The sequence below is a fragment of the Anas acuta genome, chromosome 2 (genome assembly GCF_963932015.1).
Source record: "Anas acuta chromosome 2, bAnaAcu1.1, whole genome shotgun sequence".
Classification (NCBI taxonomy): Eukaryota; Metazoa; Chordata; class Aves; order Anseriformes; family Anatidae; genus Anas; species Anas acuta.
In genome coordinates this window covers 46,018,616-46,042,149 of record NC_088980.1, presented here as the reverse complement: position 1 = coordinate 46,042,149, position 23,534 = coordinate 46,018,616, and the positions used below count along the sequence as shown (strand labels likewise).

The window sequence follows — 23,534 nt, the reverse complement described above, 5'->3', positions numbered from 1 at the left end:
TATTCTTTTAATCCTCGCCACCAAACACCTGGGAGGAAGGCTGAGGGGCATCACCACAGCCCGGCCACCCGCCCTCTGTGACAGGGACCGTGCCCGCACTGTGAAGGAGGCGGGCTGCTGTTTTTATAAAATGCAAAACTGAACTTAGAGTCTTTAATAACTGCCTGTCACTGCTGAAATTCATTTATTTATTATTATTTTCCCCCTCAGGGGGCGCGTTCCAATCGCAGCGCCGGCGGTTACCGCGCTCGGCCCCGCCGCGGCTGCGCGGGAGGCGGCGCAGGCCCGGTGCCGCCCGCCCGCTCCCACCCCGCGCTAAGATGGCGGCGCCCAGGGCGGGAGGCGTTGGCGGCTGAGGGCGCGCGCAGGTAACCGTCCTCCGCCTCCCGCCGCCTCACGGCCCTAGTAGCCGCCCAACGGCTCTAACGGCCCCTCGCCCTCTCCCGCTGCTGCCTCGGGTCCCTCCCGGCCGCGAGCAGGGTCCCCCTGGGCTCCTGCCCCCGCTGCCCTGCCCGCCCCAGCCCCTGCTGCTCCCGCAGCGGTTCACGCCGCCCGGGCTCCTTTCAAACTTCTGGAGCTTGGCATTCGTGGCTTGTAACCTGCTCCTTCTGCTGGGCAGGGATGTCTGTAACTGGGGGATGAGGACACCGTTTTTGTCCTACTCTTGTACACACGCGTGGAAAGGCAAAGCCATGTGCTACCATATCACTTGGTTTTGTCATCCTCAGCCCTACAGGGCATAACGTGTGACTTGTGTTTCATCTGCATCTTCAGAGGTTGGACTCGATGATCTTGAGGTCTCTTCCAACCTAGAAATTCTGTGATTCTGTTTGAGGGGGTCTGGGAGCAGGAAAGGGACTACAGATCTGTCTCATCCTGCTGCTTAAATGAGCTTTGCTCTAAGGCTGTGTGGCCCAGGCTGCAGCTCCTTTCCCGCTTGCATTTCCTGCTGTGACCCCACTTGTACAACAGGAGGTCACCTGGACCTGCCCAGGTGGCCTTGGTGTTGGCAGGCGGGCTCCTCTTGAGTTGTATGCAGGCAGGGGGGCTGGTCTGGGTCCTTTCTTTGTCTCTTGAATAAGTGATTCATGTGCATATGTTTTAAAATACACATACTGTGATTCAGCAGCGCTGAAATTGGCCTACTGCAAGGAAGGAAAAAGCTCCTTTCAGTTACAAAATTGAAGTAAGAGGAAGAAGAAATAAGGAAATATTAAAAACAAGTATAATAGGCAAGTACTAAAATGTTCTTGCTAATTTTGAGCTATGTGAATAACTATCACATCATGGAGGTGGAGAAAACTTCCGTTTAACTAAAGTGGGGACATAATTTAGGTGGAAAATTATTTTTACTGGTGATGTTATCAAATGAGGAATATATAAATAAAACTTTTCTTACACAAAACTTCTCTACACAGAGATTTTACTGATGTAACTCGTAAGAAAAATTATGAATCTGACTGAAATAGCTGGTTCAGTAAAATAGTGAAGTATATGGGCCAGAAGTTAGAAAAAAAATCCACAGAGGATAGGAAATATAGATGCAACTAAACAAGCAAGATTTTAAAAGGAAATTGGGATGAGGATGGTGGGAGAATCTCAGAATAAGCATGGTGGGTTTTTTTGTTGTTGTTTTTTGTTTTTTTTTTTTTTAATAATATATTTCCTACTGAAGTAAATAAAATCTGGTAAAATCAGTAAATATCTTACTGAGACCAATCACTGACTAGCAGACTATTTGATCTTTCTCCTATCTGAGTATTTTTATTTTAGAATATCCATTCTGAAGCATTATGAGGGGTTCTTTTAACTGGATTTTTAATTGAAAGAGAACTGGATCTCTTTAGTCTTCCGTGTCTTGTTAAATCATGCAGTATAAGTTTCTCGTGTAGTTCTTGCAGGAAACCATACTGACAAGGAAGCCCTTAGCAAAATATTCAGTTTAGAATACATAGTTGCAATCTACTAATTATAGACATCCTCCCCCATCTCTTTTCAGTGATGACAAATTCAGTAGTTTTACAGAATAATTTCATCCAACTTCCTCTTCTGCATTGTTACTAACACCCTGTTAGCCCCCTTCTTTTCAATCAACTGAGTTTCTTGAATCTTCAGTTGACTGATCCTGCTTCCTGGGAGATTAAATGCAAGAATTTTATATTATTAGAAAAGAAATCTATCATAACATTTTTGTTGTATGAAAGAGCCACAGTTCACACAGCTAAAAAATAAATGCTTGTGTAATTCAAACACATGGGAATAAAATGCAAATGGTACGGAACAGCAAAGTAATCTAAATCAAACTAAAATATTTTTCATAGCTACCAGGTTTCTGTATGATCATAATAATCTCTGAATTACTGTTATATGTCGTGGACTGAACTATATATTTTTATCTTTTTCAGAACAGACATTACAGCAGTAAAAATGCAGTCGGTTTGTCAGAGAGTTGGCACCTGCTCCATGTGTTTGAATAGACAACTGAATGGCTTCCTGGGATTAATTAAATGGCGGAGAAGACTGGTTCCTGCTTGTGTCAGAACTATTTACAGTGAGACGGGGAAATGGGAGAGAAGCTATGGGTTGGAGACAAGAAAAAGAGTGGAAAATTGGTGGTTCCCAAGGATAAAGGACCAGTTCTGCAGAATTTCAGAAACCGATGTAAGCATTTTGAGAAATTTGGAAAAAATGTCTGATATTTTTGTTTCCTCAAAATGAACTTAGTTCAAAAATACGTAGTACCATTAACTTATATTGATGAGATGTATATTGCATTTGAGGGGGATTTTTTTTATGTAATAGTAGATTATTAATATCAAATACTGCAATAGGTGGAAAAAATCTTAAGGAAAAATACAGTGATCAGCAAAGTATGAACTTGCAGGTTTATTGAGTCTTCAAGTAATCAGTTATCTCTTCCAATTTTTATATCACATTCAGGAATTAATTATTTGAAGTATTAAACTTTTTTTACATTCATAGCTTTTATAAGTAATTTTCTAAACAGCCTGTTCTCAGTGATTATGACCAAATCTATTAGGCTAGACAATGTGATCATTAAAATCTATGTTAAGGGAAGATGATTTTTAAATAGTATTTTCTGTTTTACAGCGTGTTAGGAATAATGGGTGAATTACAGGAAAAAAATCCAATGCAATAAAAGATCTTAAAAACAACTGTGATCTTTGTCTCTGACTCAAATTTTTGCTTTCACGATTATGCTCACATAGCTATAAAAACATTTTTTTTGGCTTCTTTTGTTTGCCTGTTTGCTTGTTTGCTTTGTTCCTAAAATGTTCCCCCTTTGCAACAAAAAAGTCACTACTATCAAGCTGTCAAAGAGAGGAAAGGGGCTTGCTCGTTCTGACAAAGAAAGCTGAGATGAGAATTGTGCGTATGCATGTCTAGAAGGGAGCGCATTAACTTCAGCATTTGTCTTTTTTGTAGGTGACAGTACACGTATATGTAGATACATATATCATACACATGCTAAATTCTAAATGGCATTTTAAAGTATATTTTGTTTTATCCTTACTACTGAAGCAAATTTAATACAATCTTTTATTAAGAGGCAAATTGCTTAGAGTGCCTCGGTGAAGTCTTCAGATTAATATTTGTATTATACAAACATGACAAACATGAAAAATAGTATTTGATAAATAGGAATACAAAGTATCGTTCAAAGTAGAAAGTCTATTTTTTCCCCACTATTACTGTAAGAAAAATAATGTAGCAGCTTATCAAAGTTATATCAAGGATGAATTCAATGTTAATCAAGATACGTTAGGAATAATTTTTGGGAGATACAATGTTTGATTTCCTCTTTGTAATTTTCATCAATTTATTCAGACCTAACCAAATGAAATTTTTACTTTCTTTTTTGTGTAAGATAATGCTTGTAAAATGACTTCATATCCAAGTGTACATACTGATATTTGTACTTCTGTGGATGTTTGTGCTGGTTCACTAACAAGCTCACTAACATAGCTCACTATCAAGTGAGCTAATTTCTCAGGACGTTACTGCAGTTCAGCTGATAAAAATAAAAATTAAAAAAAATGGCCATGTGTGAGCTCCATGTTAATTGTAAATACAACACAAAATACTTATTTAAACTCTTGAGAGGATTGTTTTATCTGTTTTATTTAGTTCATTGGACAGTTTAGGAGTGCATAGGTAATCAGTTACAGCTTCTGTGGTAGGGAATGTTGATTTAAGCTGCAGTTAATGTATCTTTAATTGAGTAAAAGTTGATTAAGAATGTAATTTTCGAGTGTCATGTAAATATCAGCAAAAATTGATGAGGTGGCAGTAAGTCTGGTAAAGGATCTCTGTTTACAGGCCCAAAGAATTAGATTCTACAAATTTTATTAAGGTTCAGTCAGTTCCAGCAGAACCTTGGTTCTCTTCATGGTATTGTGTAGTTTGTAATGTGCACGTGTTTTTGTTCAAGTGAAATGCTAACTCGTGGCTAATGTTTTCTAAAAATTCCTTTCTAGAAATCAAGACCAAAATTTTATGTGCTTTCTATGTTCCCATATCCTTCTGGAAAGCTTCACATGGGCCACGTTCGTGTCTACACCATCAGTGACACAGTAGCTCGGTTCCAGAAAATGAGAGGGATGCAGGTAAGAAAAGATCTGCAGTAGAATGTTGTTGTTGTTTTTGTTTTCCTGTTTTAGTTGGTTTTGTTTGTTTGTTTGATGTTTTAATGTAATTGGTCAGGAAATTAGTGTTTTCTGAAATCAATGAAGGTGAAGGCGTGGTTGGAATACATGCTACAGATCCATAGCTGGATCTTTGAATGTTGCAGTTTGAGACTTTTTAAAAAGATGTGGTCTTCAGCACTCGCTGTTGCTCTCTAACCTTTAGAAACAATTTCAAATGGTGTAGAGGATGCCATTTCAGCTACCTGATCTATTAGTAGTGTGTGGCACGGTACCAGTGAGAGGTGTGGGCCATGCCAGTCCTACAAAAGAAGACTGAGGACCCAAATGCCATCTGTGTGGAAAGCTGGGGGAGAAAAAGCTGAAATGCTGTAGCTGGCAAGATAAAACTGAGAAGCCTCAGAAGTCAACACCTTTCATCGCACCTGCTCCTGAGAACAGGTTGATGCCCTTTGTCAGACTCAGAGGGACATGCAGCTCCTCTGTGCCAGCTGGGAAGGGAACCCTTTACTGGGATTGCTGCAAGGCAGATGTAAAAGGCCACATCATGTCGTGTGTGTGTAACTGTAGAAGTTTCTGTTTCTTAGTGGCCTACCCCCTTGGCTTGCCTATTTCAGCCTTGCTTACCCATACAAAACTCTGACTTCTGAGGGTACAAATCTACGAGGATATGAGGTAGGCTAAGACTAACTGCTTGCCACTTCTGTGTTCCTTTCTTTCCTGGTTTGCCCCATACCTCCCTGCATTCCTCCCGCACTCCCTTCTCTCTGTGCCATAAGCAGATGAGAGCCTGGTCCCCACAGTCTACAGATGGGATCCTAATCGGTGTTTTACAGTAAAGACTGGCGGGTAAAATCTGAAGGATGCAACAAAGGTGTGGTAGGATCATGGCCTGAGTGACAAATGCATTAAGGGGAGAGAAATCATTTGAAAGGGGGAATATTTTGTTAAGAATCTGTGAAGCAGTGGGAAGGAGGAACATGGAAACAGGATACCCTATTTTGGAGCAGGGAACAAAAGGGAAGAAATATCTGTAGATGACAACCTAGGATGAGACTTGGAAATTGTCTCTAACGTACAAGAAGGAGAAGCTTGATAGTAAAGGAATTGCAGCCTCAAAAGAATACAAATGAAAATGAAACAGAGAAACAAATGTTAGTTGCTGGTTGTGGTACTAAGTGCACTCTCCTTGCTACAAATGCAGAGATGTAGTGGTTCCTGTGCTTGTCACTGTACATGAGACTCTAAAGGTGTTGTCACTGAATTATTCAGTGTGTTGCCTTTCCAAATACTATGTATTTTATGCCAGTGATGAACATACCATGCACTGAATGTGTCCTGCTGTTTTACAGAAATTTCTCATTCTTTTAAAGTTACAGGAAAGAGAAATAATTAACATACACTATTAAGGAGGAAAAGAAAACCAATTTCTGTTTTAATAGCAATCTGACCTAACTCCTCTGGCTGACTAGGATTTAGATCTCATAAAAAAAAAAAGAGCCAAATAAGATCTTGAGACCTCAGAGTCTTGCTTGATGTCGAGACCACTGGCCGTGTCATTTCAGGATATGGGTAGCCTTTCATCAGCAATGGTGCAGATATCCACTAAGTTTTTGTTCAGAAAGATGAAAAGATGCTTCCTCTTGTACTAGCTGAAATAAAGTGAAAATAATTGTGTACATGCAGTAGGATGCTGTAGGTGATACCTTTTGAATATAAGGGATGTAAGCACTGTAAGTAGAAACGTGGAGAAAATAAAATGGCAAGAAAATAGCAGAGCTGCTATAACAGCAGGAAAAACTTCAATTTATTAGTCATGCAAATTTCTCTATCAGTTAAATCAATATCAAAGAAAAAAATAAGTTATAAAGACTAATTTTATCAGCTTCTAGGTGTTTTCTCTAGATGTTGTCACAGTTGTCCAATCTGTTAAAGATATCTTTGTTGCGATAATTACAGGCTATGACATGATTATGTCTTACCATACACAACATTTATACACCCAATTCCCTCTACTCAGGGAATTACTGGAATTGTTCTGTACATAAGAAGAAAGAAAACTCAAAATGATGCATACTAATATCTTTTTCCTGAAGTAATTTCATTGATTTTTATAGCTGGAAATTCAGTGTTAATATTGCATGTTTGAAAGTTCATGGAGTGTTTTTGTTTGTTTGTTTGTTTTTTTCCAAAATAAAAAATCAAAGTGGGAGTGAATTTATTTCAGATACTTGAGACAAGTTTAGGATAAGATTTTTGAGTACTAATGTTGTTTAAACTTTGTTTCCATCATTTTCAAATGAAAAAAAGGCAGACTCACTGAAAACAATCTTAAAAACTATATCTCCTAGGAAGTTGTGTAACTGTACTAGATGCAGTCCAGCAATATAAGAAAGCTGGAAGTTTTTTAAGCAATGAGGAATGATGAGCGGCTACCATAAAAAATACAGGCAGAATCATTCAGACTCACAGTTCCCAGAGAATGATTATGACTAAAATGTATTATCTGTTGTCTAGCAAATAGAAAGGGAAAATATGAAGGAAGGAAGGTCATTTGTGCATTAGTGTATATGGTTGAGTAAGAGAATAATGCATGTTGAATAATGTGGAAATGTGTTTTTTTTCATATAGAATGCCTTCGTGAGAAAATTGTAAATTAGCTTCATATTGATTCAATCCAAACAGGCAAGGAATTGGCTTACCTGATGATAGTTAAGGAAGGGTAGACTTGAATGCCTTTGCAAAGAGATGAGAACTCCTTTAGTAAATTGGAACCATTCTTTGGAATGCATTCATGTAATCTGTTCGTGTTGGAGGTGGTTTGATGTCTTAGCTGGGAAGGGGATAAATCATTTGGATGTTGTTTTTTGTTTTTCAAAAATGAAAACATAAGTGTTCCATTTTCCTAGCAGGATAAAATTTGCTTTTCTTTCAATTAAAATATTCTAGAGAGCTAGTACTCCAGTCTGCTGGGATTTGCCAGAAAACCTGTACTTTGACAGCATTTTATGTGGGAAAACAATGTATTTATTTTTGCTCTTTTCCCCCTCGATTTTTGATATAAATATTGCTTCAACATAAAGTCATAGATGATGGTAGTGACAAATGACACCGAAAATGGGTGATCAAACAGACTACCTAATGAGCAGCAGCCTTTCCATGCAATGCACAAAGAGCTGGTTACTTATTAAGTGGTGTGCTGGGGTGGGATTTAATGCAAGTGTGACATAGACCTTGATTCCAAGTAGAATTCTGATACATTTCCCTTTGTGCATTTACACATAATCTTAAACAATCTTTTTAGCAAGGTCGCACTAGGCAATCCATCTTTCAAAGTAGTGATGAGTGAATGACTGATGAGCATTGCAGTGTTTTCAGTAGGAGATGCAGGGATCTGTGTGGTGGTACAGTACAGAGGTAATTGTGGGAGCTGTATTGATACGGGGCCAGCACATCGCATTGTGCCAGTGAGCGATGAAGTCTGTTTTACCCGAGGATCTGACCACTGAAGCACTTCAGTGTGCTTCTGGGGGTCCAGCACTCCTGAAATACTTGTAGGCAGGGTGTGGAAAGCAAACTCCTTTGTGCACTTGGATTGAGTAACTAACTTGTGGAGTACACCTGTTACAAGGTGACTTGCTCACGTTCTAATTTACTGAAGATGAACTCTGAAGACTTGGTGTAGGAACTCTGAACAGGATAGGTTACTTAGCATGAATGCAGGGAGCCAGTAGTTTATATATTTTAATTCACAATTTCATACCTATTAATAAACCAATCTGGAGCTAAAACATGGTTTGTTTACTTGGAGTTTACGTACATATTGTGAATACAAATGCAAGAGTTCTGTAAGAACTTAATAGATTTCCTATTCAATATTTAAGAGTGCCAAGTGCAAATTACAGAGATAATCATGGTGATTTTCACCATGGCAGATATTTTCAGTCTGCCACTGAGCCAGGAAAGAGTATTTACCATTACTTTATTATGCTATCATTATCATGTCTTTGATAAATTCCAAAGTGGATAATTTGTGCCTTGCAGAGGACTGAGAATAATTCTCTTAGCAATCAGTAAACAGAGTGATTCAGTTCAATAGTTCCTATGATATCTTTTTAATAAAATTCTGAATTGAAATAGATACCACAGTGAGGCTGTCATATGAGTTGTACAGAAATGAGAATGATCATCGGACAATTCTGACAAAATTCTTGTGCAGTACACTACAACAAGATTTCTTCATTTATACTTAAAATTCTCATGATAGATGGAATTGGAATGTTTTCAGTGAAATTTCCACAATATCCTGAAATGACCTAAAGAGCATTTTCTTTTTATCCAGAACGTCTTTTTAAAATTGGATTCATTTTCATTAATTGCTTTCCTTTTCAGCAGTGAATCCTAATATTCTTGAAACTGCAGAAGTGAATGGTATCGAAGGGAGGCAGGTGTAATTAAAACTTCATAATGAATTCATTAGTAGGATATGTTATTTCAATGCATTCCCATTTTCCAGTCATCATTAGCTGGGATTCTGTGCCTTTCTTTGACGAGGATGTTGTGTCCATTGGCCAAATTATTTTCAGTGGTACAAATCAAGTGGAAAGTGTTACAGGTATCCTATGTGAATTGAATCTTATTTCAGTCTAGTTCTTCAGTAGCAAGTTCTGAAGGTGTTAATTAGTTCACTCTATTACATTTTGAAAGAAAGAGGGAGAAAATGAGATACTAGTTTAAATGCAATTAAGTTAGACAAGAATGTGAGATGAAGCAGGCCAGAGACACCTTTGTTTTCTAAATGTTTGTGGACAGAATTTTTGTCGTGTTTTAAATCTTGCAAGAACGAGAAATGAATGAGAGCAGAGTTATTATGTCTTGATTAAAATCTGTGTGGGTTGATTATGTTTTAATTTGAAAATGCCTTATCAGAGTGCTAGGACGCAGCATTCTTGTTGCAGAGAATCACTGCAATAGTTCTTGCTGGAACTCTGCATACTGCTCAAATTCATGATTTTAATTTATCTCCAGGGGTGCCTTGTCTGATTTTTTTCCTTATTGGCAGTGGTGGTTTTCAGCTGTTGTGTAGCAGTGTTTAGTACCTAGTACAGTTAAAAGTCAACCTAGGCTGCATTCAGGTGAGGGTCTTGTTTTTACACGTCAGATTTTCAACATATTCAGTGAGGGCTAATTTTAGGTGGCAGTGGAAGGAGCAGCCCTACTGTCCTTCCCGTCTGCAGCCACGCGTCCTTCCCGGCTCGCTTGTGTGTGCTTGTGTCTGACAGTTGTGAGATAAGTGCAGGGATGATGACAAGGAGTTGCCTGTGGAGCCAGGGGTGTCTTCTGGAAGCTGAAATTTGCAAACATGGATCATCCATTTTATCAGCATTGGTGGTTAGGTCATGTCAAGTGTGGCAGGGCACGATAACCAGAGGCAGGAGCATAGACTTTGCTGCATTGATTCAAATGTTGATCTGTAGCTAGCCTTTTTGTTTTCATTTTTGCTCGTCTTCTCTTATTGCATGCTCTCTGAAATAAATGTATTTACAGGCATATTTAATGCTAGTTCTTGCTTTCTTAGAATTCAGAATGGGGCGATCTGGATGTAAGACAGATGTGTCAGCTCCCTGGTCATAGCTTTGAGACTTACTGAGCACTTCAGGAAAGCAAACACGTTCTTTGCTTCTTTACAAACACTAAGAAAAAAAGGAAAAAAAAAAAAAAACAACACTGAATTGTTTTTTCCAAGTTATGTTGATGGAGATGTAGAATTGAGTGTTACAAGATCATTGTCAACTTTGTGTTGCATAGTACTTACCGATCTCGCCCACTGATGTCAGTGTGATGGGCTGATTGTCACGGCACTGAATAGATTAAAATCTCCAAAGAGGAAGAGCTGAGATCTCAGAAAGGAATTAATGGAGTTGCTATGCCTTCCTCTGCTAAGTCCCACAGTCACATTAAGAGCTCTAGCCATCATTAAGGACAGGTATTTGACCAAGCTAATACAAATTCAGAGTCTGCAGTTGCAACTGTTATCCCTTTTAATAATCTTACTCGGTGTGGTAGTTACCGGGCGCTCTGTTCCCCACACACCAGTAAATCACTTCCTTGCTACTTCATGGTCCTGTGCAGAATGTAGTATGTTGAGTGACAGAAAATACCCGATTCTGCCTGATCATGTGAATTTCTGAGGATTTTAAGCCCTGCAAATTGTGCTAAAGGCCGTGTGGTATTTTTAACCAGGGGGAGTGTACCTAACAGCTTCACTGTGAAGACCCCCTGGTGCCTGTGCCTAGCCAAGGGGAGAATTTCATACAGGGAAGGAGTGATTGCAGGAGCACCCAGCTGCCTGTGGTGATAGTACTGGCTTCTGCTGCCTTAAAATGCTGTGAAGCCATAAGCTGCTTTCTTTTACCCAGTACAGACATCCTCATTCGTATGGAGGCCTCATCTCTTACAAGACATGTTCATTATTTGTTTTTCTTTTTCCTTGTGGGTTGTAGAAAATCTCGTCTGTACAGAGAAGTGATGCTAGGAAGAGCGGTCACTCTGGTGAGCAGAATTGATCCCTCAGTTGTAAAAGGTTCAAATGCTGCCGTCAGAAGCAATCAGGTCAGCATTCAAGAAAGTTGATGACTTTTTTCCCCTTTTCTTCTGCTCTTCTGTAATGCTGGAGGGAGCAGCCATGTTTTCTGCTAGTTAGAGTCTATGCCCAAGCCATCAGAGAGCTACAAGAAATACCCTTTGGTCTTCAAAATTGATTTCTTCCTATTTTTACTTTCTTTTAAGCAGGGCAGTTGAACTGCTCCTTTGTTCTTCGTGCCAACTTCTGACACGTTAGTAGTGTATTTTTTCCTCCTCTTCCACGTCTCTTGGGATTTTTGATGTTTATCAGAACTATATTGTTAATCTCAGCCTTGTGTTTTATGTTGGGTAAGCAGGTTTAAGACGTAATGCCAAGTGCTGCATGGAGACCGTGGCATTTTAACTGTAGACACATAACATGCTTTCCAGCCAGAAGAAGCTGACCTATTGTTTAGACAATTGCATTTCACAGACCTTTCAGATCCATTCACGGTAGAGAAGTAAACGAGACAATGAACTTGAAATCATTTTCTAAACCACTGTGCATGTTACATTCATCTCTATAGCAACTACATAAATAGATCTAGCCTGGAGATTAATTTGAGGATATTTTTAATGTCTCTTTAAATTCAGGTTTCTTGCTGCAACTTGAAGGAGTGTATTTCTTCAGCCCTTCAGCTTGAGGAGTGCTATTGGTTGTTAAATTGAACTGTCTTTTGAATGTGATAAGTGAATACACTGTGCGATATTTTTAATATATATGCTAGAATTGGGAAGATCTGTGTGAGCAGATAACTCCTGCTAGCACTGATGGTACAGTGTTGAAATGTCTGCACATTAGCTGTCTGGAGCATCAGTCAGCCCTTTTGGGGAGTCTGTAGCCAAAAGTGAAGCTATTCTTCCCACATCCTTATGCTCATGAGCATGGGAAATGAGATTGTGCCTTGCTTCTGGCTACGCATCTATACTCCAGAGATCTTCAGAAGTCAAATTTTACAAAAATTTGCCAAGAGTAATCTTTTTAATCTCACTTAATGTGCATCAGCTTGTAGTAAAAAGACATTTCTAGTGATGCAACCATTTGCCTAAAGAAACAGGGTTTGAATAAGTGAAAATGTGGTCTACATAGGAAAAAAACACCTAGTTTATGTAATTATTTCTGTTCTTAGCCAGGTGGTGAGCACTAATAATGGTCAAAAAGAGCTGAGCTGCAGAAACTAATGTTTCACTTTGTCCTTACAAAATTCTGTAGAGATTTGTAGTTTCTGTAACGTTTTTGTTTTGTTTTGTTTTGTTTTCCCCTCTGTTATACCAATGGTTTTGATTATGGTGGGAGTAGGGAAAGGAGAAGGACTGGGAAGAGGCATGCATCAGCAGGACATGCCAAGTAGTTTAGCCTCAAAATGAGATTTTTTCCATCGAATGTTTGTAATGTGAGGAAGTGGGGAGTTTATATCCAAGTCTTACGTTTTCTGACACTGTGGTATGGGGAATAATCTGTCTGATAATGGGGAAAATTTCTAACATATAGCATTCCAATTTCTATTAGATTTATACGTCAAAAATGTGGTGTGTGTGGACACTCGGTATACTAGCTTGAGAGACAGTTGATCACTGGTTAATACATTTGGTTTTGTTGCTGCATCATCAGCATAATCATATACAGCAAGTTCAGTTCAGTATTAAAAATGAGAACGCTTAGGAGTCACATCTGTTAAATCCTCTTGCTTTTACACTGAGTTGATGCCGAAGGCACCTTTATAAACATGTCTATAAAATACTTCTTATGAAAGAATCCACTGAAGTCAGAAAATTGGAAGGTTGTGGCAAAGAATAATAAAAATAATTCAAACCAGAGACAGAAGAAGAACTTATGCTTCAGAGATAAACACATATCTTTTAATGGAGTTAGCTTATGAGATTAGTATTAGTATTGCTAGGCTTGCTTTCTTACTGCTTTTTTGTTTACATGCTGCTAAAGAACGAGTTCTTTATATACATACATATTTTAAGGGGTATTGTTAAGCTTGTGTAACTTTAATCATAATTGGTTGAATTTATGGCACATTTGTAGGTGTAATAAATGGGATTGGTTTTATTAGGTACCAAATATGTAAGCATGCTTAATGACAGCATATTAAGTATTTGCCATTCTTACTTTGGTTATTCAACTTTTTTAATTTTTTGTGTTTTTGCAGTGTAGATAGGTTATTTTTCTAAATAATTTCCATGTTTATATGAAAGATACATATTTCAACAAAAATTGTGTTATACTTTGTAGTAAACATTTTTTCACCTTTGAGGTCCTCAAATACATTGTCTCAGTCTGCAAGTTGTATTTACAAATTACTTTTAAAGTAAAATTTGACTAAAACATCTTTTTCTCTTGTTTTTATCTGTCCAGTCAAAGATTATCACAGGGTATATTTCTTTTTTTCTCTTCAGAAAAAAAAAGGAAAAACTAGTTACACATCAGGCACAGTTATAAAACCCTTGGTTCAAATAATTTTGCTTGCTTTCTTCTTCCTCTGTATGATGAATTTTGATTCTGTTTAGCAGTAGTATCAGTGGCCAATTTTAACCACCACAAAGGATTGATTTTTGTCATTGCTAACCCGGCGTTTAAATAGTCAGGAGAATTTATTACATGATACTTTAAGCTCCCTCTAACATCAAGTTGTAGATAGCAAGTATGTGTCATATTAATTTTTGAAACAGACCTAGCCCTTGTGGACATGCTTTGAAAAGGTTCGATTCAGACAAAACAAATGCTGAAATGCAAACCACTGTTTGTTATTTTGACGCTTGTGAATTGCTGATGTCATTCCAGAAAGTTACGTAACACTGTGTTTTCCATTTTTGCTGACAGGTGATAAATCCAATGGGATGGGATGCATTTGGTTTACCAGCAGAAAATGCTGCAGTTGAGCATGGTCTTCACCCTGCAAGCTGGACAGAAAGGTAATTTGTAATGAATAAAAGTAGTATGAATACCTCTCCTGTGGACCCCATAAACAAAGAAAACAGCACAAAAACCATGTAGAAGAAAGACAATATGGAAAGAACGAGGGTTATTTGCTGATGTTTTGTGGAACTGTGCAGGTGGTTCAGTTTCATAAACTTAAGCTCTCAAGATGATTTTCAGGGCTTCCCTAAAAGTGTTGTTCCCCAAACACCCCGTTGGGTGAGTAAGAAATAAATCAGAGTTCTCTTAACATGAGATAGATTGTAGCCTAGAATATGCACTTGAGAATGAACAATGTGGCTAGGATTACTAGCAATTTTCAGTACCATGAGGAAAAGGAGGAAGAGCATTTTTCATTTAAGGCTGGGTGTTTGAAAGCAATAAACAGCCAATCTTGCTGAGGATTTTGGTGAAAAGTTAGGGCTTTAGGCCTCAGAATTGGGTTTTGTGTTCTTCTAACATGGCTTATAATGAGTAGAAAGTTACATAAGTAAACATTAATTTCTACACATGACTCAAAAACCAGTCTTCTAAGTAATCTTCTGTTCTGGGAGCAATAATCTAGCTGTGGTACCTTTTTGGACCTTGTCGTTTAACCCAACAGGCAGCTAAACGCTACACAGCTGTTTGCTCACTCTTCCACCACAGAGGGATGGTGGGAAAAGTGAAAGGAGAAGTTTAAGAACTTCTGGCTTGAGATACTGACAGTTTAATAAGAAAAAAAAAATAAAAAGGAAAGAAAAATAAATAAAAAAGAATGCACACAGCAAGTGATGCACAATGCCACTGCTCACCAGCTGGTGACTGATGCCCAGCCATACCTCGCACAGTGTGCCCAAGTACCCTAAGGTACTCTTAGACTGCACTTGCAGGAGGCCAGCAGCACCTTCCAGGGATGCTGCAGGTTGCCAGGCCCGCTTCCGCAGCTGGCAGGCATTCTCTGCTGCCGGGCTTTTAGGAGACTTGGGCTGTCAGCCTTTTTTTCCAGGCAGGCCAGGTCACCTTCTGTCTGCTCCCGCCCCCGACACCTTCCCACTCCCATGTTGACTTCCCATCCCCCAAATGACTTCTCACCCCTAAGTCTCACTCACGGACCCGCCACCCACAGCCATTCCCCATCAGGAGCAGACATCCCCAAACCAATTCATGGCGGGGACAGCAGGGGAGGGCTGTGTCCAGCCCCCCTCAACCCCTCTCCTGCCGAGCGATGCGGGAAGAAGTGCAGGCAGAGGCTGTGCAGGGTGGAAGAGTGGTAATTTATTCTTCCTGGGGGAATCGTGGCTGCCACCCCCAGCCCGTCCCCAGGCGAGGCCCGGCCACCTGCTCAGGCGGGGGGCCCGTCCTGCCGGCCCGCGTGGTCCCCGCTTCCCGGCTCCTCCTGCCGCACCCTGTGCAGCCAGGATGTGTCCCCGACTTCGGCGTCCTGCGGGGAGCTTGGCAGTCTGCGCCCGAGCTGCCCCGCGTGCCAGGAGAAGCTTCTCTCCAGTCTGCGCCCCGTGGAGGGGCTGCGCGCCCTGCGCCGGGGCGAGACGCTGCGGGAGCGGTAGTTGGAGGGGCTCCTCCCCCGCTGCCCCCTCTGCTGCTGCTGCTGCTGCCGCCGCCCCAGCCGCTCATTCCGCTGGAACCTTCCGCGGGGTCTTCGGGCCAGGCGCACCACTGCTACGATGGGCCCGCGGCACATCGGGCAGGTGTCCCTTCCCTCTGCCCAGAGGTGGATGCACTCCAGGCAAAAGGAGTGCCTGCAGGGGTCCACTCGAGCTGCGCTGGACAGCGGGCCCAGGCAGATGGGGCACTCCTCGGGCTGCTCCTGCCGCCAGCTCATGGTTCCTGCAGCTGCCGCGATGTGGAACCGGTCGTCCTGTGGGGGAGGCTGCCCTGGTGCTGGGCGCTCAGCAGCAGCCCAGGGTCTTCAGCACCTCGATGTCTCTCGGGTCGCCGGCAGGAACTTGACACCTCACGTGCCACCAGCGTTGCCACCAGGAGGACTACTGCAGAGAGAAGCAGGAAGAAAATGTTGTATCAGCAAGCAGACGTTCGCTTTCTAGGTTCTACCACGTTGTCTAGAGTGCTGTAGCTGTCAGCAGTCTGTGCATGGATTGCAAACACAGACTAGGCTTAGGCCAGATGAGGTACATGGATGTCTGTAGGTGTGAGAGCATTACCGAAGGCCCTTGATGGCTCGCGTGCAACAACAATGGCTTCGCGTATGCCTATAGCAATAGCTCCGCCTCTCTCTCTCCTTCCAGCCGTGGAGACTCGAGCTCTCGCCTACCACCAGCCGGACTGGCCGCAGGCGCCCCGCGCAGGGCATTTATAGGCAGCCCCCTTCTGTGAGGCCAGAGGGGACATCACAAAGGTTTCGGGGTACCCCTGATGGCAGCACTGACTTGATGGGAGTCTCAGGTATTTCAAGTGACACTTTATTCTTGATACCTCAGTGCCCTCTCCTTGGCCCAGTCCTGGATTTGGTCTCTTCCAAGGTGGCTTTTCTTAATTAGCCTGATACCGCTCTCCGCTTGGCTCCTGTCAGCGTGGAGCAGCCATCTCAAGTCTCACAACGTTCAGGTGACCTCTGTCAGTGCTGCCCTCAGGGACACCCCAGACCCTGCTGATGTCACCTCTGGCCTCACAGAAGGGGGCTGCCTATAAATGCCCTGCGCGGGGCGCCTGCGGCCAGTCCGGCTGGTGGTAGGCGAGAGCTCGAGTCTCCACGGCTGGAAGGAGAGAGACGGGCGGAGCTGGTGCTAGAGGCATTCGCGAAGCCAATCTTGTTGCACGCGAGCCATCAAGGGCCTTCGGTAATGTTCTCCAATCTACAGACATCCATGTACCTCATCTGGCCTCAGCGTAGTCTTGCCACGTATAACCGACCATAAGCATATTTGCTGATCTAACAGCCATGTTTGCAATCCATACACAGAAAAGTTACTGCTACAGCACTCTAGACAACTTGGTAGAACCTAGAAAGCAAACGTCTTCTTGCTGATACAACATTTTCTTCCTGCTTCTCTCTGCAGTTGTCCTCCTGGTGGCACACTGCTGGCACGTGAGGCGTTGAGGTCCTGCCGGCGACCCGCGAGACATCGAGGTGCTGAAGCCCCTGGGCTGCTGCTGAGCACCCAGCACCAGGGCAGCCTCCCCCACAGGACGACCGGTTCCACATCGCGGCAGCTGCAGGAACCATGAGCTGGCGGCAGGAGCAGCCCGAGGAGTGCCCCATCTGCCTGGGCCCGCTGTCCAGCGCAGCTCGAGTGGACCCCTGCAGGCACTCCTTTTGCCTGGAGTGCATCCACCTCTGGGCAGAGGGAAGGGACACCTGCCCGATGTGCCGCGGGCCCATCGTAGCAGTGGTGCGCCTGGCCCGAAGACCCCGCGGAAGGTTCCAGCGGAATGAGCGGCTGGGGCGGCGGCAGCAGCAGCAGCAGCAGAGGGGGCAGCGGGGGAGGAGCCCCTCCAACTACCGCTCCCGCAGCGTCTCGCCCCGGCGCAGGGCGCGCAGCCCCTCCACGGGGCGCAGACTGGAGAGAAGCTTCTCCTGGCACGCGGGGCAGGTCGGGCGCAGACTGCCAAGCTCCCCGCAGGACGCCGAAGTCGGGGACACATCCTGGCTGCACAGGGTGCGGCAGGAGGAGCCGGGAAGCGGGGACCACGCGGGCCGGCAGGACGGGCCCCCCGCCTGAGCAGGCGGCCGGGCCTCGCCTGGGGATGGGCTGGGGGTGGCAGCCACGATTCCCCCAGGAAGAATAAATTACCACTCTTCCACCCTGCACAGCCTCTGCCTGCACTTCTTCCCGCATCGGTCAGTGGGGAGGGGGGATGAAGGGGGCTGGACACAGCCCTCCCCTGCTGTCCCCGCCATGAATTGGTTTGGGGGTGTCTGCTCCTGATAGGGAATGGCTGTGGGTGGCGGGTCCGTGAGTGAGACTTAGGGGTGAGAAGTCATTTGGGGAATGGGAAGTCAACATGGGAGTGGGAAGGTGTTGGGGACAGGAGCAGCCCAAAAGTTTAAATTGCTGTTGTTGTATCGGCCTCACGTGGTAAGAAGATTCAGCTCTACGCACAAAATCCAGGCTGAAGAAGGAACATGGTGCCCAAAGTAGAACTTAATTAAGTTAGCTGAGTTTTTCAACGACTGAAAGTGCTGAAGCAGTTAAACAATGATTGAGCATGCGCAAAACAGAAAGAAGTACAAGGTGAAGAAGACGATGAGCCTTCATCAGAAAGCCCCGAAGTGCAACCACCAGAGGTTACCTGACCTGCAACAGCAGGAGGGACAATACGATAATTAGTTCTGAGAAACCATTAGCATAAATCCTGCCTTTTCTTGTGAACTGCATAAATATGGATATCCCCGTACCATAAATAAGTACTCCTTGTCTTGCTTAGCTGTACGTGTTGGTTGGAATTATCCCCCACATACCCAGCGTTGTTCATAAAGAATACCTACTTGCTAATTCTCCCAAAGGAGTCTTGGAAAGTGACACCGCTTTTTGCGTTCCACCATTGATGAGGACGCATCAAGAAACTGAGGAACAACTTTCCACCTGGGAAGGTGGAAATTGGCCAGGGACAGTGGGAATATGCATGAGAAACCTAGGATTGTTTAGAGAAAACCAGGAGCACCGCAACCTCTTGGCTGTCTCAGGTGGAAGATAGAATTGAGCAGTACCTCACTTGTTACGTGGTGGCATCCTACGCCATCTTCTGTGTCAGTGGTGTTATAAGTTGCCCCCTTAATTAATTTTCAGAGCGCATTGCATTAATAATAGAAAGGAATTTATTGAGTAAGCAACAGCAAGCAAAACAGCGCTGGGCGGCCGGGGAGTCTCACTCCTCAAACGAAACTCCTTGTTTTTATAATACAAAAGACAATGAATGAACATTTGTTGTGTATTACAATCCCTCCTTTTTCTTTTAGTTACTCATTTTGTTCATTGAGTCTCGGCAATGCCTGGCTACTAAGAACTAATGTTTCCTCGATTCCTTCATTGGTACTTATTGGCTCGTATCTGGCATGTATGAGCATTAAATGTGCCGCTTCTAAATGTCCCTTTACAATCGCAATCAATTTATTAAAAATACATGGTCCAAAAGTTAGTGCTATTATTAAGAACAACTAAGGTCCTGTTATTGTTGATAATAAAGTAGTAAGCCAAGGTGAATAATTAAACCAAGATTCGTACCAGCTCTGTCGGGCTTCATTCTCCCGTTTCCTTTTTTTTTTTTTCAACCCTTCCCTGGGTCTTGCCGTTGTATCTCTTATCTCTCCAGTGTGATCAGCATTCACACAGCATTCCTCTTTCAGGGCTGCACACAGCCCGCCCTGTTGTAAAAAATACCAAATCTAATCCCCTACGATTTTGTAACACTACCTCTGAAAGCGACCTGATAGATTTTCCAGGGCTGAGATGGATTGTTCAGTTTGGGTCAGGTCCTCATCCACAGCAATGCATAAGGAAGTAAATTCTTGATTTTGTTTAACCAATGAGGCTACCCTGGTCCCCACTCCAGCTCCTCCCAGGATTATTAGGGTGGCCAAAGTTAGAGCCGTGAATGGTTCCCGTCTTTCCAGATGATGACTTGCCACTGTGTGCTGGGTATACATACAATCCTCAGGGTGGTATAGAATCCTTGGTATAATTATCACCTGTATACAAAAATCACGAGACGCATTAAAGAGTTTTAGTGATAGACAAGGAGTTATGCCCACTGATGAACAAACCCACCTAGCGTTGTTGGCTGGGATTAGCCACTCGGTTGATTGTTTTCCATTCTCCATGATATTACATAGGTGACACTTCCCACTAGGAACCGTGCCCACACACCTACCACCTCCAGTGACTTGTGTTAGTGTTACCCTTATGTCTTTTCCCCAACTGCAATGTAGAGGGCTGTTCTCGTTTGTGCGGGAGGGCTCCCCAGGATTCCCGATAGCATCATAACATGAAGGCCTTATACTAAAGCATAATCAACAGTGTTTTGTTACATTTGGGTTTGTTTTGTTTAATAATTGGTAGCTGGCATTCATGACCCCCCCATATGTTATTCCCAGCTATGTTATCATTCTCGGCGTTACCTGAGCTCGTAGGGCTGCCGAGGGTTGGCACTGTAGTATTTTCCGCAGGCTGGATTTCCTGGACATTTTCTGACAATACCTCATTTGGTCCTACTGGCTGGGGCCTATCAGCATCCTCCTTTTTATTAGTATGAGTCCTCCCCTATCTGTTCCGTGTTCATAAAATCTGACACCTCACATTTTTCCTAGTACCCAACTAGTATTGTCCGAGTTTGTTATATATATATATATGTAGAGAGAGAGAGAGAGAGAGAGAACCTTGCAAATTTCTTTATTTCCGTTGAAGGTTCCTGTATACCCTACACCATGCCCTCGTCACCCGTAACGGGGATCTGCTTGTCATTTACAACCTTGCCGCCCATATCCCACTTGTAAAAATTTATTCCGACCAGCCCCGAGCGTCCAGTCCGTAGCAATGGTTTCACACCCCCAGTATGCACAATAATACACGTTCGGGTAATTACAGTACCCCTTTCCTGGGTTAGAACTTGGGCAGACATAAAATCCTGATCGGTTAAAGCATGGCTGCACTGACACCAGGTCACGTAATGTGATGCGGAAACTGGGAGCACCCGCTGTCGTTGTTTGCTGGATGATGAATTGATCCTTCCATCTGATCAAGCTCCATTTAAAAGGCTGGTGGGGATGCGCAGACCCATAGCTGACCAAAACGATGATACTGACTCCCATGTATCGTAGGAGGTGGTCAGAGACCATCGTTCCAGGGTGTTTTTAAATTGTCGGCCCCTCAGTCCCCCACCGTTTTCACTTCTCTGCCTCGCTTGTCAGTTCGGTTGCAGCAAACTACAAGGTATCGGTTCTTCTTGGCAGCAGCAGTGTTCTTCAGGGGAACCTACTAGGGAGCCTTCGAAACAGGGCCTCCTCCCCTTCCCACGATACACAGATAATACACAATACTTATCGAGTCCGTCTTAGTGTCAGCTTCAAGTCATCAGGGCCTGGAGCTGCCTCCCATTTACCTTCCCGGATTGGTCCTTTCACACGGCTGGCATGCGTCCATCCTTTCTCTGCAGTTCGAATAGCCGTTTCTGTGGTAAGCAAAACAACATAGGGGCCTTCCCCATCGTGGTGTTAAAGAAGTCTCGGATTTCCAAGTCTTAATTAGAATTGAAGGTGATCAAGTGGCAATTCCAAGTCATAGGGCATACCATATAGCATTTCAAAAGGAGAAATTCCTACATCAGTTCTGGGCTGTGTCCATATGTTTAACAGTGCAAGAGGTAAGCATTTTACCCAAGAAGCCTTAGTTTCCAGCACAAGTTTTGTTAGTTGTTTCTTAATTTCACCATTCATTCGCTCTACCTTTCCAGAAGAGGAGGGGTGCCAGGGGCTGTGAAAATCCCACTCAATCTCTAAGGCCTGCTTTAATCCTTGCAGTAAAGCTTTACACCCATTCAGTCACGTGGTCAATTAGGACAAACAAGTAACTCAGTAAAGTCTACCTGTATACTTCGGAAAGATCAAAGCCCTGGCTCCCGTCCCCCTCTAGATAGGTTACAGAAGACCTTTTTATTTACCCTTTGACATATAGTTGTACATCCTCTACATGTGTGCTTCCCTAAAGTATATATTCCTACATAGACATGCTTTCTTAGAACATCACACATTGCTTGCACCTCCCAATGACTCTTCTGATGTAAAACAGTTAATATTTGCCTCAATGTCACTTTATTCAGCATTTCTCTCCCATCAGGGAGTATCGATTTTCCTTAAAACGATCCACATATTTGTAACATTAATACCTCCTTGGGAGGTTGTAATTGCTCCAAAATCTTTTTTAGAATTTACCCAAATAGATAGGTGGCCCTGTAAACCCCTGAGGTAAAATTGTCCGCCTATATTGTTGCTTCCGCCCCCATTTCAGGGTCTTTCCAGTCAGAGGTGAATATATGTTTGCTCTCAGGGCCTGAGAGCACTCCATTAATAACACTGTTATTCCAGTCTAACAATTTACTAGTTGAATGCCCAATTTAATCATCAAATCCCTTCCCAACAAGTTAGTCTCTGCCTTGGATACATACAATAATTGCCCAGTGATCATTTTATCCCCTAGTCTCAGCTTGGTATCCCCCAAAAGTGGCACTGTTATCCCAGTCCCTTCTACCCCCATCACATTTAGGGTTTCATTAGTTAATTTAATCCCTGATACTTTACAAGTCAGAAATGACTTAGCTGCCCCAGTATATTGGGTTTGATGGCAAAGTTCGGGGGGTGTGAGGGGTGTGGGGGTGGGAAACTGCAGTGGCAGCCCCCGTGAAAAAAAAAAAAACAAAAAACAGAAACCTCCCCGTGGTAGATAAGGGACAATTTCATCTGGCCCTAAAGGGGCCCACTGCTGCCCAGAGCCAAGCCATAGCAACACAGTCCGTGCCTCTGTGAGAGCACATCCACGAAAACAAACAAACAAAGAAACAAACAAAAGCCTGCTGCTCAACAGCAGTTGGGAGAGCGAGAAACCCCCCCCGCAGACACTAAAGTCAGTGCAGAAGGAGTGGGAGGAGGCGCTCCAGTCACTGGAGCCGAAGCCCCCCTGCGGCCGCTGGAGAGGCCCCTGGTGGAGCAGGCTGTTTCCCCCTCCCCGATGCTTGAGAAACTGAACAAACACCACAGCAAATATGCAAATATACCAAAACTTCTAGACTGTTACTTAGATAATGCCTACATCACCTTTCCCTGCTCATTCAACTTTGAATACCTTTAACACTTTCAACAAACCTTTTAACACTTCCTTTATCTTTCTCTAGCCTTTACTTTTCTAATGCCGACATCAAAGGCTTAGTCAGGGGCCAACTTAATTCCGTACCTTTTCCCTCCAAGATGCTGAAACAACATCAATATACAACATTTCATCCTGTTTTCCTTCTTTCCACAAAAAAAAACATTGACTGTAATATGGTGGTATAATTAGTAGTTCCATTTAGGAGCCACTCCGCTCCATCCTCTAGTTTATAAAGTGGCCACCATTGATCACAATATTTGATAAGGGTTCTTTTACTCTCTGTACCCTCTCAGCCCACTATATCCCTCCAATGTGTTAGTACACATCCTAGGGGGCTTTTCCTTGGGATTTCTTTGCTTTGAACTTTTCCTATTGTAATCTACAGTGGTTAATATTCCACCGTTTTCCTAGAAGCTCTTTACTAGTCAATCCCAATCCCTCCAAAATCCACAATATATAGATCCACAAGTAAAATCAGACCACTGTAAATTAACTGCCTGT

At 43.0% G+C, this 23,534-nt stretch overlaps 1 protein-coding gene across 2 annotated transcripts in view; it reads left to right on the top strand.

Annotated features, from left to right (window-relative positions):
- The first annotated feature begins 219 nt into the window (after positions 1-219).
- Positions 220-23,534, top strand: part of LARS2 (leucyl-tRNA synthetase 2, mitochondrial) — a 104,003-nt gene continuing 80,688 nt past the window's right edge. The window contains exons 1-4 of one of the 2 annotated variants that reach the window (XM_068674616.1): positions 220-368; positions 2,406-2,661; positions 4,500-4,628; positions 14,122-14,213. In XM_068674616.1, the coding sequence (XP_068530717.1) occupies positions 2,428-2,661; positions 4,500-4,628; positions 14,122-14,213 (455 nt within the window). In that variant the 5' untranslated portion in view covers positions 220-368; positions 2,406-2,427. The remainder of the gene's footprint in view (positions 369-2,405; positions 2,662-4,499; positions 4,629-14,121; positions 14,214-23,534) is intronic. The other variant, XM_068674615.1, reaches the window with a different exon arrangement.